Here is a 14,205-nt window from a genome sequence, read left to right as displayed (position 1 = left end):
GTGTGTCCTCGCGCCCCCCGCCCGCCCTCCCCGCGCGCAGTGTGCTCCGCTTCCCCCACCCTCCACCTCCCCCCCTCCTGCCCGCCCCGCGCGCCTCCTCCCCGGGTTCCCCCTCCCCCACCGCCGCCTCCTCCTCCTCCCGCCCCAGGGTGAGCGCGAGCCACCTCCCTCCCTCCCTCCGCCATGGATCCCAGCAACTGGAGCAGCTTCATCTTCCAGGTAACAACCCCCTCCCCCCGCCCCCACCCCCCTGCCCACACCCCCTCCTGCCCGCCCTCCCTCCCGTCCCACCCCCCCTCCGCGCGCCCGGTGCGCGCGCAGCTGTCCCCCTCCCTCCCTCGCGCCCTCCCCCGCCCTCCCCGAGGCGCCGGCTGGGCGCGCGCGCGGCGGGGGCCGAGGCTGCTCCCTCGCTCCCCCCACCCCGCCCCGCCAGGCTCCAACCGCCGCCGCCGCCGCCGCCGCCGCCCGGGCACCCGCCCCCGGCCCCGGCCCCGCGGGGCCTCCCGCCCCCACCCAGGGGGCGTCGCCGCCGCCGTCGCCGCGGCGCTCCGCGGCCCGCAAGGCGCCTTCCTTCCCTTCCTCCCTCCCGCCGGCCGGGGTGCGCGGGCGGCGGGGCGGCCCGCGGGCCATGCGTTCGGCGCGGCCCAGCCCGGCCGGCCGGGGGCGGCGCCCCGAGCCCGGGCCCCGCGCGGCCCGCGCCCCCGGCCCCCGCTGAGCCCCGGGGGCCCCGCTGAGGCAGAGGCCATGTTCCCGGTGTTTCCTTGCACGCTGCTGGCCCCCCCCTTCCCCGTGCTGGGCCTGGACTCCCGGGGGGTGGGCGGCCTCATGAACTCCTTCCCGCCACCTCAGGGTCACGCCCAGAACCCCCTGCAGGTCGGGGCTGAGCTCCAGTCCCGCTTCTTTGCCTCCCAGGGCTGCGCCCAGAGTCCATTCCAGGTGAGTAGGGCCGGCCGCGGCGGCCCGGGCTTGGGGGGGCGCCCACCCGCACCCGCACCCGCGGCCCACTCGGCGCCTTGTCTCCGCAGGCCGCGCCAGCGCCCCCGCCCACGCCCCAGGCCCCGGCGGCCGAGCCCCTCCAGGTGGACTTGCTCCCCGTGCTCGCCGCCGCCCAGGAGTCTGCCGCGGCTGCTGCGGCCGCTGCCGCCGCTGCTGCCGCCGTCGCTGCCGCGCCCCCGGCCCCTGCCGCCGCCTCCACGGTGGACACAGCGGCCCTGAAGCAGCCTCCGGCGCCCCCTCCGCCACCCCCGCCCGTGTCGGCGCCCGCGGCCGAGGCCGCGCCCCCCGCCTCCGCCGCCACTATCGCCGCGGCGGCGGCCACCGCCGTCGTAGCCCCAACCTCGACGGTCGCCGTGGCCCCGGTCGCTTCTGCCTTGGAAAAGAAGACAAAGAGCAAGGGGCCCTACATCTGCGCTCTGTGCGCCAAGGAGTTCAAGAACGGCTACAATCTCCGGAGGCACGAAGCCATCCACACGGGAGCCAAGGCCGGCCGGGTCCCCTCGGGTGCTATGAAGATGCCCACCATGGTGCCCCTGAGTCTCCTGAGCGTGCCCCAGCTGAGCGGAGCCGGCGGGGGAGGGGGAGAGGCGGGTGCCGGCGGCGGCGCTGCCGCAGTGGCCGCCGGTGGCGTGGTGACCACGACCGCCTCGGGGAAGCGCATCCGGAAGAACCACGCCTGCGAGATGTGTGGCAAGGCCTTCCGCGACGTCTACCACCTGAACCGACACAAGCTGTCGCACTCGGACGAGAAGCCCTACCAGTGCCCGGTGTGCCAGCAGCGCTTCAAGCGCAAGGACCGCATGAGCTACCACGTGCGCTCACATGACGGCGCTGTGCACAAGCCCTACAACTGCTCCCACTGTGGCAAGAGCTTCTCCCGGTGTGCACGGGGCCTCGGCCGCCCGCTAGGCCGTGGGGAGGGAGGGACGCGACGGAGGTGGCCTGGCCGTGGCTGGCGGGGAGGGAGGCGGCTGCTGAGGCTGGGGAAGGGGAGCCCCTCCCAGGGCGGAGGGAGGAAGCCTCTCCCGGTTACCAGGGAGCAAGGGGTGGTCCTTTGTCGAGGAGGTGGGCCTTGGGGTTGACGGAAGCTTCGCGTGGGAGGAGGCGGCGGCGGCGGCGGCTGCTGGGCTCCAGGGGAGGGATTTCCTGCTGAAGTGGCGCTGTGACGGCCTGGGCTCCGGGAGGAGGCGCAGGGATCCTCGGAAAGGCCTGTGGTGCAGTTTGGTGGATTTGGGGCGCACCACCTCCGCCCTAACCCCAACCCCAACGTGTCCCCAGGCCGGATCACCTCAACAGTCACGTCAGACAAGTGCACTCAACAGAACGGCCCTTCAAATGTGAGGTAGGAAGCCCGCCTCTTCCTGTCCTGGTTTTCATGATTTTGATCCTCATGGTAGTTGTCTGAGTCAGCCTCTCAGACCCCCTTTTTCTCTCTCTTCTTTTTGCCTTTTCACTCCATTTTCTCATCCCTTCTTCAAGGCCTCATCATGTCACTCCCATTTTCTACAGATCAAAGATTCCCCAAGGCTCTGATTCCTTTAACCTCTTGCTCTCCCCTTCCCAGCCCGCCAAGCTTTAACTCTCCTGTGACACCCCCCACGCCCCTCCCCCCTCCCCAGAAATGTGAGGCAGCTTTCGCCACGAAGGATCGGCTGCGGGCGCACACAGTACGACACGAGGAGAAAGTGCCATGTCACGTGTGTGGCAAGATGCTGAGCTCGGCTTATATTTCGGACCACATGAAGGTGCACAGCCAGGGCCCTCACCATGTCTGTGAGCTCTGCAACAAAGGTACATGCCGAGGGCTGCCGGGAGGGCCAGGGGCAGAGGGTGGGCGCCTGGCCAGACGCCCTGCCACGGATACGGGCTAAGGGTGCTGTAGCCAAGAGCTCGTGGCGTCTAGATTTCTCCAAGAGGTCAAGGGAGCAGTGGGGGGACACCTGAATGAACATCGTTAGACTCTAAGAAGTCCTGGCTGGAGAAGATGATTTGCCAGAGAGGTTGAACCTCCTGGTCATGTGTGGGGAGAGGGGGAGTGGAACTTGGCTGCTCTGGGGAAGGAGTAGTCAAGAAAGCCAGTTCTAGGGGTCACAAGGCAAGGTTTCCGCTGCGTAGCCACAAGGTCTTGTCTCCAGCTCCTGGGGCAGGTGGAGTACACGGGCCGGGCTTTATACCAGCACGCACCCTGCACGGGTAGCAGAAAAAGCTGCTTTTAGTCAGACTCACCGGTTAACTGGGTTGAGACCGCGGGGCACTGGAGGGAAGGGGACACAGCCGTCTTTGCTGAGGGTCAACCCTGCAAGTGGCTAGGAGTCAGTGTCCTGTCATCCTGGGAGAGGTCTCCTGGCCATGGAGAGTGAGCTCTGTAGGTACCAAGGCTGAGAAGCTGGCACCACACAAGCCAGGCCCCAGGCTCAGGGAGGGGCTGTGCCTACCAGCCCCAGCAGAGCAGTTGGCCCCAGGCTACCAAGGATGCCGTGGGAGGAGGACAGGGCCATCTGAGGAGGGCATCCCCCGCCTAGGAGATCAGCCCCGTCTCTGGGGTCTCCGCCTGGCTGACCCCCGCCCCATCCCAATCCACCCCCCAATAGGCTTCACCACGGCAGCATACCTGCGCATCCACGCGGTGAAGGACCACGGGCTCCAGGCCCCGCGGGCTGACCGCATCCTGTGCAAGCTGTGCAGCGTGCACTGCAAGACCCCTGCCCAGCTGGCCGGCCACATGCAGACCCATCTGGGGGGGGCCGCCCCCCCTGTCCCGGGAGACGCCCCCCAGCCACAGCCCACCTGCTGAGGGGGACCCCGCACCCACCAGGCAAGGCGTGGGGCATGGCTGGGGGGCGGGATGGGGGGTATGGGGGACAAGGGGGCTCAAAGGGCCCAATAGGGGATCTCAGGAAGGCGAGGGATGCCCATGTACCACTCAGGCTAGGGAGACTTCTGGGCACAGGGAGGATCCTTGAGGAGAACTGCTCTGTCTGGGTGAGGATGCAGGCTGAGGCCTCTGGGGACCAGATAGGAAGTGAGCAACGGCTGTGTCCCAGGGGAAGCAGGCTGGGAAGGTGTGGGGTGAGGGCAAGGCTCTTGCCATTCAGATCGCGCTGTGATCCGTGGTGTTTCTCCTGTGCAGGTACTGGTGAGGTTTGTCCAATGGCGGCGGCAGCGGCGGCGGCAGCAGCAGCAGCAGCAGTAGCAGCCCCTCCCACAGCTGTGGGCTCCCTCTCGGGGGCGGAGGGGGTGCCTGTGAGCTCTCAGCCACTTCCCTCCCAACCCTGGTGAGCTCCAAGTTGGTTGCGGGGGAGAGGGGAGAATGGAGTAGAGTCCCTTGGTACAGGCTCCTCTCCCCCCTCTTTTCCCACCAACTCCTATTTCCCCACCAACCAAGAAGCCTCCAGAAGGAAAGGAGGAAGAAATGTTTTCTTAGGGGAATTCGCTAGGTTTTAACGATTTGTTTCTCCTGCTCCTCTCTTCTATCAGACCTGACCCCACACAAACCTGTCCCCTCGGTTGTGTTGAAGTCCCCTGGACAGTGGGCAGGGGTGGCAGAGGACACGAGCAGCCACTGCCCGTACCCCCTCTCCTCTCTGTAAGCCCATGCCCTGTCTTCCCAGGGACTTGTGAGCCTCTTCCTCGACGGTCCTCTTCTCTCCTTCCAGTCCTCTCCCCCTGCTGTCTGCAGCCCCTCCCCGGGGAGTTGGTGCTTTCTTTTCCTTTTTTTTTTTTTTTTTTCCAGGGGGAGGGAGGAGAGGAAGGAGGGGGATCAGAGCTGTCCCAGAGAGGGAAAGCGGTGAGGTTTGAGGAGGGGCAGAAGCAGGGCCGGCAAAGGTTGTACCTTCATAAGGTGGTATGGGGGTTTGGGGTCAGGCCCTGAACATCGTCCTACTTGAGAATCTGTCAGGGGAAAAAGTCAAGGGGAGCAGGAGGAGCCAGGAGGGCCAGAGGCAGAGAAGAGATGGAGTCTTAGGGGCCAGGGTGAGCGAGGGGTCCAGGGCCTAGAGGTGCTTCCTGGGGGTGGGGGAATGCAGCCAGTGTCCCCCTCCCCTCTTCCACCCCAGCTCCAGCCCTGGTCTTGTCTTTTCATCCCTCTTCCCCACGACAGAAGAAGTTGTGGCCCTGGCCATGTCATCGTGTTCCTGTGTCCCCTGCATGTACCCCACTCTCCACCCCTTCCTTTTGCGCGGACCCCATTACAATAAATTTTAAATAAAATCCTGTTTCTGGCTCTGGATTGAATGAATTGCCCTCACTAAGCAACTGCCCCCACCCCCAAGGGTTTCTTCTTGGCCTGGTGTCCGTCAGTCCAGCCTAGCTCTGCCCTGTGTGGCTGTGGGGTTCTGGCTCCGCCCTCCCCAGGGGCAGCCTTACTGGCGGCAGCACAGATACAGGGCGGGGCCAAGGCTGTGGCTGTGGAGAGCAAGTGCCAGGTCTCTGGGGAATTCCCAACCCGGACAGGCCCAGAATAGCCCCTGGAGATTTGAAGAGGCCCCGTCAGAAACCCAAACAGAGCTGCCAGACGGGAATGCCGCCCTCCCCCGTCCACACTCATGGCGGCTGCTCAGCCCCCAGCCGCATCCCTCCCCACGCGCGTCACGGCCCTGAGGCCATGGTGGGTGGATGCGGCTGCGGAAAGGCTTGGGGAGTCCGAGCCCTCTAGGACTGGGAACAGCGAGGTAGAGAATGAAAGCTGCACCTGTCCCTCATCCTGGGCATGGGCCACCCTGTGTTTACACGGGCTCTTCTGCCCAGCCCCTCCTGCCCCTTGGAATTCCCTTTCTTGTCCTCGCTCCGTCCTTTCCAGGGCCCCTTTTTTGAGCCTTCCAACGTCAGTTTCTGCCGCTCCTTTCTGCAGGCTCCATTCTCTCCAAACCCCACCCTGCTTCTCCTCTGCAGCCTCCCCGCGTCTTGCCCCATCTTCCTTGCCCTCCTGCTCGTAGGGGCGCCTCCACCCGGTCCTGCTTGTCTCACTGGTCCCGTCTCCTCGCAGAACCCTCTCCGTTTTCCCCAAACCCCTGTCTCTTCCAGGGATCCCGGTGACCGTTGGCGGGAGGGGCCGGGGACTTAGGAAGGAGGCGTCCCTCCTGGAGGCGCGCGTGGGAAGGGGCAGGGAGGGGGCGCGAGTGGTCCCCGGGCCGGTTGCTTGGGTAACGCGTGGCTCCCTTGGGCTGGCGGGAGGGGCCGGAGGCTCGCGAGGGGCGGGGGCGGCGCGCGACGGCGGCGGAGCGTAGGGGAGGGGACCGGAGAGGAGGGGATGAGCACACGGGAGGGGAGAGGAGGGAGACCCGCCACCTCCCTCCCTCCCTAGCTGACTTGCTCCCTCCTGGGCTGCGGCTGCTGCAAAAGCCAGCAGCGGCAGCGGGAGCTGGCCGGAGGCCGGCGTCGAGGTGAGACCCGGGCAGACTGACGCTGCGGGTAGGAGTGGACCGACCGACGGCTGACGCCGGGCGGATTGCACGGGAATGCGGGTGTCTAGAGGGCTGGTGGTGGTGCTGGGCGGGCTGAACCATCGGGAGGAGGCGCTAGCCCACCGAAGGCGAGGGAAGCCCCGGGAGAGGGGCTGACAGGGGATCGGAGGAGATAACCAGGTCCCCCAGAAAGGAGCGGGAGCGTTCTCGCCCTAAACGCGCAGCAAGAAAACCCGCACCGCCTGGGAGCCCAGGGAGGAGGGGAGGATGCAGAGGGAGTGGAATGCGAATGTCGGGTCCTCTTCTCAGTCGGCCTGTCGGAGTGCTGTTTGCACACAGCTCGTTGATTTTGGGGTGCTGGGATCTGAGAGTCTGGATCTTGTTGGATGGACCCAGGGAGAGACCCTGAAGAAGGTCCTTTTTACAAAAGGGTTAATCTTCCTCAGGGCTCTCCAAGCAGAAGACTTTGAGTAGAGCACTCCTCCCCCAGGGATGTCCCACCCTAAGGCAAAGGAAACCCCAACTTTTCTTCCTCTCCCTAGAGGCAGTGCAGGGCTGGCCCCGAGACAGTAATGTGGCCCAATTGGGCCTGCAGTGCTGAGCGCCCTCTTCCCTCCTCACCCCAAGCCTATCTCCTCCTCTTCCAGGGTTTGCCGCTGTCTCTGCTATTCCATCCTCCCCATAGGGGCTCTCTCCCCTCTCCCATCTCAAGATGGCAGCCAGCAGCTCTGAGATCTCTGAGATGAAGGGGGTTGAGGAGAGTCCCGAGGTTCCAGGCGAAGGGCCTGGCCATTCTGAAGCTGAAACTGGCCCTCCCCAGGTCCTAGCAGGGGTACCAGACCAGCCAGAGGCCCTGCAGCCAGGCCCAGACACCACTGCGGCCCTTGTGGACTCAGGGCCCAAGGCTGAGCTGGCTCCAGAAACCACAGAGACCCCAGCTGGGGCCTCAGAAACAGCCCAGGCCACAGACCTCAGCTTAAGCCCAGGAGGGGAATCAAAGGCCAACTGCAGCCCCGAAGACCCATGCCAAGAAACAGTGTCCAAACCAGAAGTGAGCAAAGAGACCACTGCAGACCAGGGGTCCAGGCTGGAGTCTGCAGCCCCACCTGAACCAGCCCCAGAGCCTGCTCCCCAGCCAGACCCCCAGCCAGATTCCCAGCCTACCCCCAAGCCAGCCCTTCAACCAGAGCTCCCTACTCAGGAGGACCCCACCCCTGAGATTCTGTCTGAGAGTGTAGGGGAAAAGCAAGAGAATGGGGCAGTGGTGCCCCTGCAGGCTGGCGATGGGGAAGAGGGCCCAGCCCCTGAGCCTCACTCGCCACCCTCAAAAAAATCCCCCCCAGCCAATGGGGCTCCCCCCCGAGTGCTGCAGCAGCTGGTTGAGGAGGATCGAATGGGAAGGGCGCACAGTGGGCATCCAGGATCTCCCCGAGGTAGCCTGAGCCGCCACCCCAGCTCCCAGCTGGCAGGTCCTGGGGTGGAGGGGGGTGAAGGCACCCAGAAACCTCGGGACTACATCATCCTTGCCATCCTGTCCTGCTTCTGCCCCATGTGGCCTGTCAACATCGTGGCCTTCGCTTATGCTGTCATGGTGAGCCCCATGGGACCCTAACCCAGGCCTGCTGTGGCTCCCAGCTTCCCGCCAGCGCTGCAATAGAGCCCCTGGAGTAATCATGCCTTCCTTCCCCTCTCCTCTCTGCATGGATCCCACCTGCCCAATTCCAGGCCTTTGTTTGCCTCTCCCTAGGACCTAACCCTCTGAGCCACCACTGCCCTGCCCCTTTGGGTGGGAGGGATATGGAAACACATGTGTCACACAGCCTCGCTGACCTGTGCCCTCCTCCCCCTGCCCCTCTACTCCTCCTTCCTCCCTTACCCGCCATCTATGGGGCTGGCCTCTCTCTCTTCTGGATGACTTTTCCACCTGATCCCTTCTGAGCTGGCTTCTCCTGACCCCGGCCATGTGCCTCCACCCCTCGTCCTAACCCCAGTCTCGGAACAGCCTGCAGCAGGGGGACGTGGACGGGGCCCAGCGTCTGGGCCGTGTAGCCAAGCTCTTAAGCATCGTGGCGCTGGTGGGGGGAGTCCTCATCATCATCGCCTCCTGCGTCATCAACTTAGGCGGTGAGTGGGGGCTTGGGACAGGCAGGGGAGGAATGGAAGGGTTGGCAAGGGCAGCTTTACTAACCCCTGCCCCTGCTCTCTCCTGTCTGTCCTCCTTACCTCTCCTTTGTCTCTCCTTGTCTCCCCCTCCCCCCTGTCTGTCCTTCCCTCTCCTCTCCCACAGTGTATAAGTGAGGGGCTCTGCCCCGCATCCCAAGACTTTTCTTCCTGTTGGGAGCTGCCTTGGGCCCATCCCTCCCCTGGGGGAAGCCCAACTGATGGCCCTGGCCCCCACCCCTAAGGACCAAGGGAGCCTGAGCGGCCTTGTTTACAGCTTCTGTCCTGCTCCTGCATCTTGCCAGGCTCCTCTGCCAACTGTAGGCCTGCCTCATCCCTGCACTGGTTCCAACCTCCCTGCACTAATGCCTGCATCCCCTCCGGCCTCTTGGCCCCCTATCCCTGCACTTCTGGAAACCTCCCTGCACTCTGGAAACCTCCCTGAACACCTCCCCAACTCTGCGCTCTCAGCCTCCCTGCATCTCTCCTGGCCTCCCTGCACTTCTTCCAGCCTCCCAAATTCTCTGGACCTCCACCCTGGCCTCCTCCTCCCAACTTTCATTGTCTTGGCATCTCTCAACCCTCAGTCCTCTCTTCCTTCCCTTCTTTATCATCTCCCCTTTCCTCTCCATGTCCCGCCCCCTTCCTCTTCCTGCCTCCTCATCTCCCTTAAGCATCCTCTTCTCCAACCTCCCGTCACCGTTTACTCTGCAAAATTGACAGCACTTAGATGAGGCTTGGGGGCGGGGAGCAGTGTTGGGAGAGGGCTCCCCAACCCCGGGCTCGGACTGTTCTCTGCTGGGACCACCCAGGGTCGGACACCCAAGGGTGCCTGGCAGGTCGCAGAGCTGGCAAGCCGGGCCTCGTATGGGGACTCGGGTGAGGGTGGCGAGCACTGGTTCCGAACGCACGCAGGGAAGAAGGGAGGGACGCGGGGCTGACCCTTCCAGGTCAGCTGGAGTTGACCCGCCCACCTGGGCTTTTCAACCCCAGTCCGCGAGTTTCTTTCTTGAAGGTGTCGGGGCTAGATTCATTCACGTGCTTCGTAACGAAATAATCCAAAAAATAGGACCAAAGCGCCCACTGGCAGGAGCGAGGGCGGGGCGGCGCGCTCTATAATTATTTTCTAAGATGACGGGGGAGGTTTGTTGCACGCGACAGCCCGCTGAGGAGGCGGGGACCGAGCTACAACGCGGTTCGGATTTGGCGGGGTTTTTTTCCTAAAAAAAAAAAAAAAAAAAAAAAAAAAAGTCTGGGGGAAAAAAAAACTGAAATTCTTAAAAAAAAAAAAAAAAGTCTATTATCAAACTGATTTCTCCCTTTTTGTATGCCGGATGCTGCATGAGTCTGAAACACCAATAAACGGAGACTGCATGAGACTCGCCTCCAGTCTCGGTTGGTTCCTGCGTTCGTCCCGCCGGCGCGGCGGTGCTGCCTCTCTTCTGGCAGAACCTTACTGGGTGGTATACACATGCGCCTTCCCGGCGGCCATCTTTACTGTGGGCTGAAGCCTGTGCGCCTACTCGCGCATGAGCAAACCTTCCCTCGCGGTCCTCTTGCAAGTAGCCTTGCCTAGAGCGGAGCCTCCCGCGCCATTTCTGTGCGCCTGCGTAGCGTGACCCTGCGCAGCCTGGGAGGCGGGTCTTAGCTCCAGGTGCGTATGGCATCTGACTTGACGTGGCCCACAACTGAGAGGTCTGGGGAGAGGGCGCCGCGTCCAGGTGTGGAGAGGGGCGGCGTGGAAGCAAGAAGAGTGGCCCGTCCCTCTCTTCCCCCTTTCCCTCTTTCGGAAAGTGGTTTTTGCGGGGCCCGGGAGCGTCGGAGTACCGGACCTTGATCCCCGGGGCGGGGTCCTTGGTGGGGACTGAGCGCCCCCTCCCGGGGACGGGCGGTCTGGCCGCGGAGTCTCCTGCGGGAGCCTGATTGGCTGGAGACGGTCCCGAACCCCCAGGGGAGCCCGATCCTTGGGGGACCCTGGCTTCGGACTCCAGCATCTGTCGTCGCAGGGTCCCTGCCCTAGTGGCCTATGTCCCTTGCTCGGGGCCATGGAGACACTGCGGCCAGCACGGCGGCGCCTCTGTCTGAAGAAGGGGAAGTGACCTCCGGCCTCCAGGCTCTGGCCGTGGAGGATACCGGAGGCCCCTCTGCCTCGGCCGGTAAGGCCGAGGACGAGGGAGAAGGAGGCCGAGAGGAGACCGAGCGTGAGGGGTCCGGGGGCGAGGAGGCGCAGGGAGAAGTCCCCAGCGCCGGGGGAGAAGAGCCTGCCGAGGAGGACTCCGAGGACTGGTGCGTGCCCTGCAGCGATGAGGAGGTGGAGCTGCCCGCGGATGGGCAGCCCTGGATGCCCCCGCCCTCCGAAATCCAGCGGCTCTATGAACTGCTGGCTGCCCACGGTACCCTGGAGCTGCAAGCCGAGATCCTGCCCCGCCGGCCTCCCACGCCGGAGGCCCAGAGCGAAGAGGAGAGATCCGATGAGGAGCCTGAGGCCAAAGAAGAGGAAGAGGAAAAGTAAAGGCACACCCTTACACCTTGTCCCGGGGCTGCTCCCCTGATGGCGGGAGGAAATAGGGAGGGGAAAATGTGGGACCCTGGAGCCTTTAAAAGTAGAGGGAGGGAAGCCAGGAGGGGAGGAGGAACGGGCAGGGGAGAAGCACATGTGTGGGTGGGAGGGAGGATCGCCCTCACTCTTAACTCTGTTCACCTGTCCCAGACCACACATGCCCACGGAATTTGATTTTGATGATGAGCCAGTGACACCAAAGGACTCCCTGATTGACCGGAGACGCACCCCAGGTACAAACGAGGAGGGGACAGTTGGGGGGAGGTGAAGGGCCTCGGCTCAGTTACCCAAGATCGGCTCCCCTAGAGGCCTTTGCTTGCTGCCTCAGCCTCAGCTGCCACACAACTTACAGCTGCAGGAGAGAGTATTCACCCAGTAGCACCATCTTTATGACTTAGATTACTACCTTGTCTTCCTTTTTTTTTTTTTTTTGAGATGGAGTCTTGCCCTTGTCCCCCAGGCTGGAGTGCAATGGCACGATCTCGACTCACTGCAACCTCCGCCTCCTGGGTTCAAGCAATTCTCCTGCCTCAGCCTCCCAAGTAGCTGGGATTAGAGACGCATGCCACCATGCCGGGCCAATTTTTGTATTTTTAGTAGAGACAGGCTTTCACCATGTTGGCCAGGCTGGTCTTGAATTCCTGACCTCTTGATCCGCCCACCTCGGCCTCCCAAAGTGCTAGGATTACAGGCAGGAGCCAATGCGCCTGACCCCTCGTCTTCCTTTAAGAGACAATTAAAATACAAAAAATTAGCCAGGCATGGTGGCGGGCGCCTGTAGTCCCAGCTACTCAGGAGGCTGAGGCAGGAGAATCGCTTGAGCACGGGAGGTGGAGGTTGCAGTGACCTGAGATCACACCACTGCACTCCAGCCTGGGCGAGAGAGTGAGACTCCGTCTCAAAAAACACAATTACGGATTAGTTGTTTTTATTGATTTTGGAAAATTACAGATAATTCTATCGTTTCCCATGCCTAGAAGTCCAAATCCTGGCCTTTCAATATTATCTAGATCCGCATCCCTCTACTACCATGTACATTGTCTAATCACACCAGTGGCCCCATTTCCCACCCTACATGCCTTCCTAGAATTTACCCTCAGAGTCATGCCTTTTTTACTTTTCTTTTTTCTTTTTTTGAGGGGGTGGAGAGACAGAGTCTTGCTGTGTTGCCCAGACTGGTTGATCTCGAATTCTTGAGCTCAAGTAATCCACCCGCCTCGGTTTTTCAAAGTGCTGAGATTACAGGCATGAGCCTGTAATCTGCACCCAGCCTAGAGCCGTTCTTGATTTCTCTCTCTTTTACCTGAACATTCACACCAGCAGCAAGTCTTGGTAGCTATAAGATGTACATTTCCAAGTACCTCTGCTAGTCTCTACTTTCAACACCACATCCCCATCCAAGCCACTGTCTTTCTTGCCTGGATAGTTGTAGTAGCTCCTAACTGGTCTCTCTGCTTCCAGTTTCTGCAATTCAGATGAACGTTTTAAAATATAAACCATGTCACTTTTTTTTTCTTTGAGACGAAGTCTTTCTGTGTTGCTCAGGCTGGAGTGCAGTGGCATGATCTTGGCTCACTGCAATCTCCACCTCCTGGGTTGAAGCAGTTCTTCTACCTCAGCCTCCTGAGTAGCTGGGATTACAGACACACGTCACCACGCCTAGCTAATTTTTGTATTTTCTAGTAGAGAGGGGGTTTCGCCATGTTAGCCAGGCTGGTCTTGAACTCCTGACCTAAAGTGATCTGCCTGCCTCAGCTTCCTAAAGTGCTGGAATTACAGGCGTGAGCCGCTGTGCCCAGCCATAAATCGTGTCACTTTTCCACTTAAAATTTTCCGAGGGATTCCATCTTGCCAGGGAAGAGCATGTCAAAGGAGAATCCAAGCGCTTTTCCTGCCACCTCCAGTTGTCTGCACTCTTTTTTTTTTTTTTTTTTTTTTTGGCGGGTGGGGGAGACGGAGTCTAGCTGTGTCACCGAGGCTGGAGTGCAGTAGCGCAATCTTGGCTCATTGCAACCTCCACCTCCCGGGTTCAAGCGATTCTCCTGCCTCAGCCTCCCGAGTAGCTGGGATTACAGGCGCCTGCCACCACGCCCAGCTAATTTTTTGTGTTGGCCAGGCTGGTCTCGAACTCCTGACCTCGTGATTCGCCCACCTCAGCCTCCCAAAGTGCTGGCATTACAAGCGTGAACCACCATGCCCGGCCTGCACTCTTCTTTGAACAGAACTCTGTTCTTGTCCTGGGACCTTTACCCTTGCCATTCCCCTGCTCGGTATGTTCCTCCCTGTTCTTCACGTTACCTGTGCCTTCCTGTCAATCAAGATCTTTGCTGGTCCAAAGGTCCAACCCCGAACCTCAGGTCCTCCAAGACAGAGGCCTGGGGACCTGCATGTTTAACCAGCTCCCCAAGTGATGAGTGAGGTCCAGGTAGGTCTGGTGCACACCACCTCCATCTCTTCCATGTATCTTACCTTCCCCTTCTCCAGGAAGCTCAGCACGGAGCCAGAAACGGGAGGCCCGCCTGGACAAGGTGCTGTCGGACATGAAGAGACACAAGAAGCTGGAGGAGCAGATCCTTCGTACTGGGAGGGACCTCTTCAGCCTGGACTCGGAGGACCCCAGCCCCGCCAGCCCCCCACTCCGATCCTCCGGGAGTAGTCTCTTCCCTCGGCAGCGGAAATACTGACTCCCGCTGCTCCTGCCTCTAGGGTGCAGTGTCTGTACCTGCTGGAGCCGGGGCCCTCCTTCCCCAGCCCAGACACTGAGAAACTTGGGAAGAAGAGAGAAACCTCAAGCTCCCAAACAGCACGTTGCGGAAAGGAGGGAGAGAGAGAGAGTGTGTGTGTGTGTGTTTTCTATTGAACACCTGTAGAGAGAGAGTGTGTGTGTGTTTTCTATTGAAAACCTATAGAGAGAATGTGTGTGTGTGTTTTCTATTGAACACCTATATAGAGAGAGTGTGTGAGTGTTTGTTTTCTATTGAACACTTCTTCAGAGACCTGGACTGAATTTTCTGAGTCCGAAATAAAAGATGCAGAGCTATCATCTCTTAAAAGGAGGGGCTGTAGCTGTAGCTCAACAGTTAGGCC

The 14,205-nt window shown here is 61.5% G+C and overlaps 3 protein-coding genes across 9 annotated transcripts; all 3 read left to right on the top strand.

Annotated features, from left to right (window-relative positions):
• The first annotated feature begins 16 nt into the window (after positions 1-16).
• MAZ (MYC associated zinc finger protein) lies at positions 17-5,210 on the top strand. Of its 4 annotated transcripts, none has more exons than XM_054454590.2 (6): positions 17-219; positions 850-936; positions 1,026-1,876; positions 2,275-2,338; positions 2,616-2,787; positions 4,127-5,210. In XM_054454590.2, exons 1-6 carry the CDS (start codon positions 184-186, stop codon positions 4,273-4,275), a joined length of 1,359 nt encoding a protein of 452 aa, XP_054310565.2. In that variant the 5' UTR covers positions 17-183; the 3' UTR covers positions 4,276-5,210. The 4 variants fall into 4 exon arrangements, with proteins under 4 accessions (XP_054310565.2, XP_054310564.1, XP_054310566.1 ...); XM_054454589.2 differs by lacking the exon at positions 4,127-5,210 and adding an exon at positions 3,588-3,811 and having other exon boundaries at positions 135-219; XM_054454591.2 differs by lacking the exons at positions 17-219; positions 4,127-5,210 and adding an exon at positions 3,588-3,811 and having other exon boundaries at positions 451-936.
• A 989-nt stretch (positions 5,211-6,199) lies between these two features.
• Positions 6,200-9,935, top strand: PRRT2 (proline rich transmembrane protein 2). Of its 4 annotated transcripts, none has more exons than XM_054454583.2 (4): positions 6,206-6,377; positions 7,046-7,989; positions 8,390-8,522; positions 8,686-9,935. In XM_054454583.2, the coding sequence occupies exons 2-4, from the start codon at positions 7,111-7,113 to the stop codon at positions 8,694-8,696; spliced, it is 1,023 nt and encodes a 340-aa protein (XP_054310558.1). In that variant the 5' UTR covers positions 6,206-6,377; positions 7,046-7,110; the 3' UTR covers positions 8,697-9,935. The 4 variants fall into 4 exon arrangements, with proteins under 4 accessions (XP_054310557.1, XP_054310558.1, XP_063510336.1 ...); XM_063654266.1 differs by having other exon boundaries at positions 6,206-6,405; XM_054454582.2 differs by having other exon boundaries at positions 6,200-6,377; positions 8,390-9,935.
• PAGR1 (PAXIP1 associated glutamate rich protein 1) lies at positions 8,696-14,171 on the top strand. The gene is made up of 3 exons (XM_054454584.2): positions 8,696-11,066; positions 11,269-11,351; positions 13,603-14,171. Exons 1-3 carry the CDS (start codon positions 10,585-10,587, stop codon positions 13,800-13,802), a joined length of 765 nt encoding a protein of 254 aa, XP_054310559.1. The 5' UTR covers positions 8,696-10,584; the 3' UTR covers positions 13,803-14,171.
• Positions 14,172-14,205: the final 34 nt, after the last annotated feature.

Source organism: Pongo pygmaeus, chromosome 18 (genome assembly GCF_028885625.2).
Source record: "Pongo pygmaeus isolate AG05252 chromosome 18, NHGRI_mPonPyg2-v2.0_pri, whole genome shotgun sequence".
Classification (NCBI taxonomy): Eukaryota; Metazoa; Chordata; class Mammalia; order Primates; family Hominidae; genus Pongo; species Pongo pygmaeus.
This window is presented reverse-complemented; position numbering and strand designations above follow the sequence as displayed.

Bases quoted from the DNA above. Each gene is read 5' to 3' on its own strand.
- MAZ (XM_054454591.2), top strand. From the start codon at position 745: ATGTTCCCGGTGTTTCCTTGCACGCTGCTGGCCCCCCCCTTCCCCGTG. The intron at 2,339-2,615 runs GTAGGAAGCCCG...CCCCCTCCCCAG, and splicing joins AACGGCCCTTCAAATGTGAG to AAATGTGAGGCAGCTTTCGC. The intron at 2,788-3,587 runs GTACATGCCGAG...ACCCCCCAATAG, and splicing joins CTGTGAGCTCTGCAACAAAG to GCTTCACCACGGCAGCATAC.
- PRRT2 (XM_054454582.2), top strand. From the start codon at position 7,111: ATGGCAGCCAGCAGCTCTGAGATCTCTGAGATGAAGGGGGTTGAGGAG. The intron at 7,990-8,389 runs GTGAGCCCCATG...TCCTAACCCCAG, and splicing joins CCTTCGCTTATGCTGTCATG to TCTCGGAACAGCCTGCAGCA.
- PAGR1 (XM_054454584.2), top strand. From the start codon at position 10,585: ATGTCCCTTGCTCGGGGCCATGGAGACACTGCGGCCAGCACGGCGGCG. The intron at 11,067-11,268 runs GTAAAGGCACAC...CACCTGTCCCAG, and splicing joins AAAGAAGAGGAAGAGGAAAA to ACCACACATGCCCACGGAAT. The intron at 11,352-13,602 runs GTACAAACGAGG...CCCCTTCTCCAG, and splicing joins TGACCGGAGACGCACCCCAG to GAAGCTCAGCACGGAGCCAG.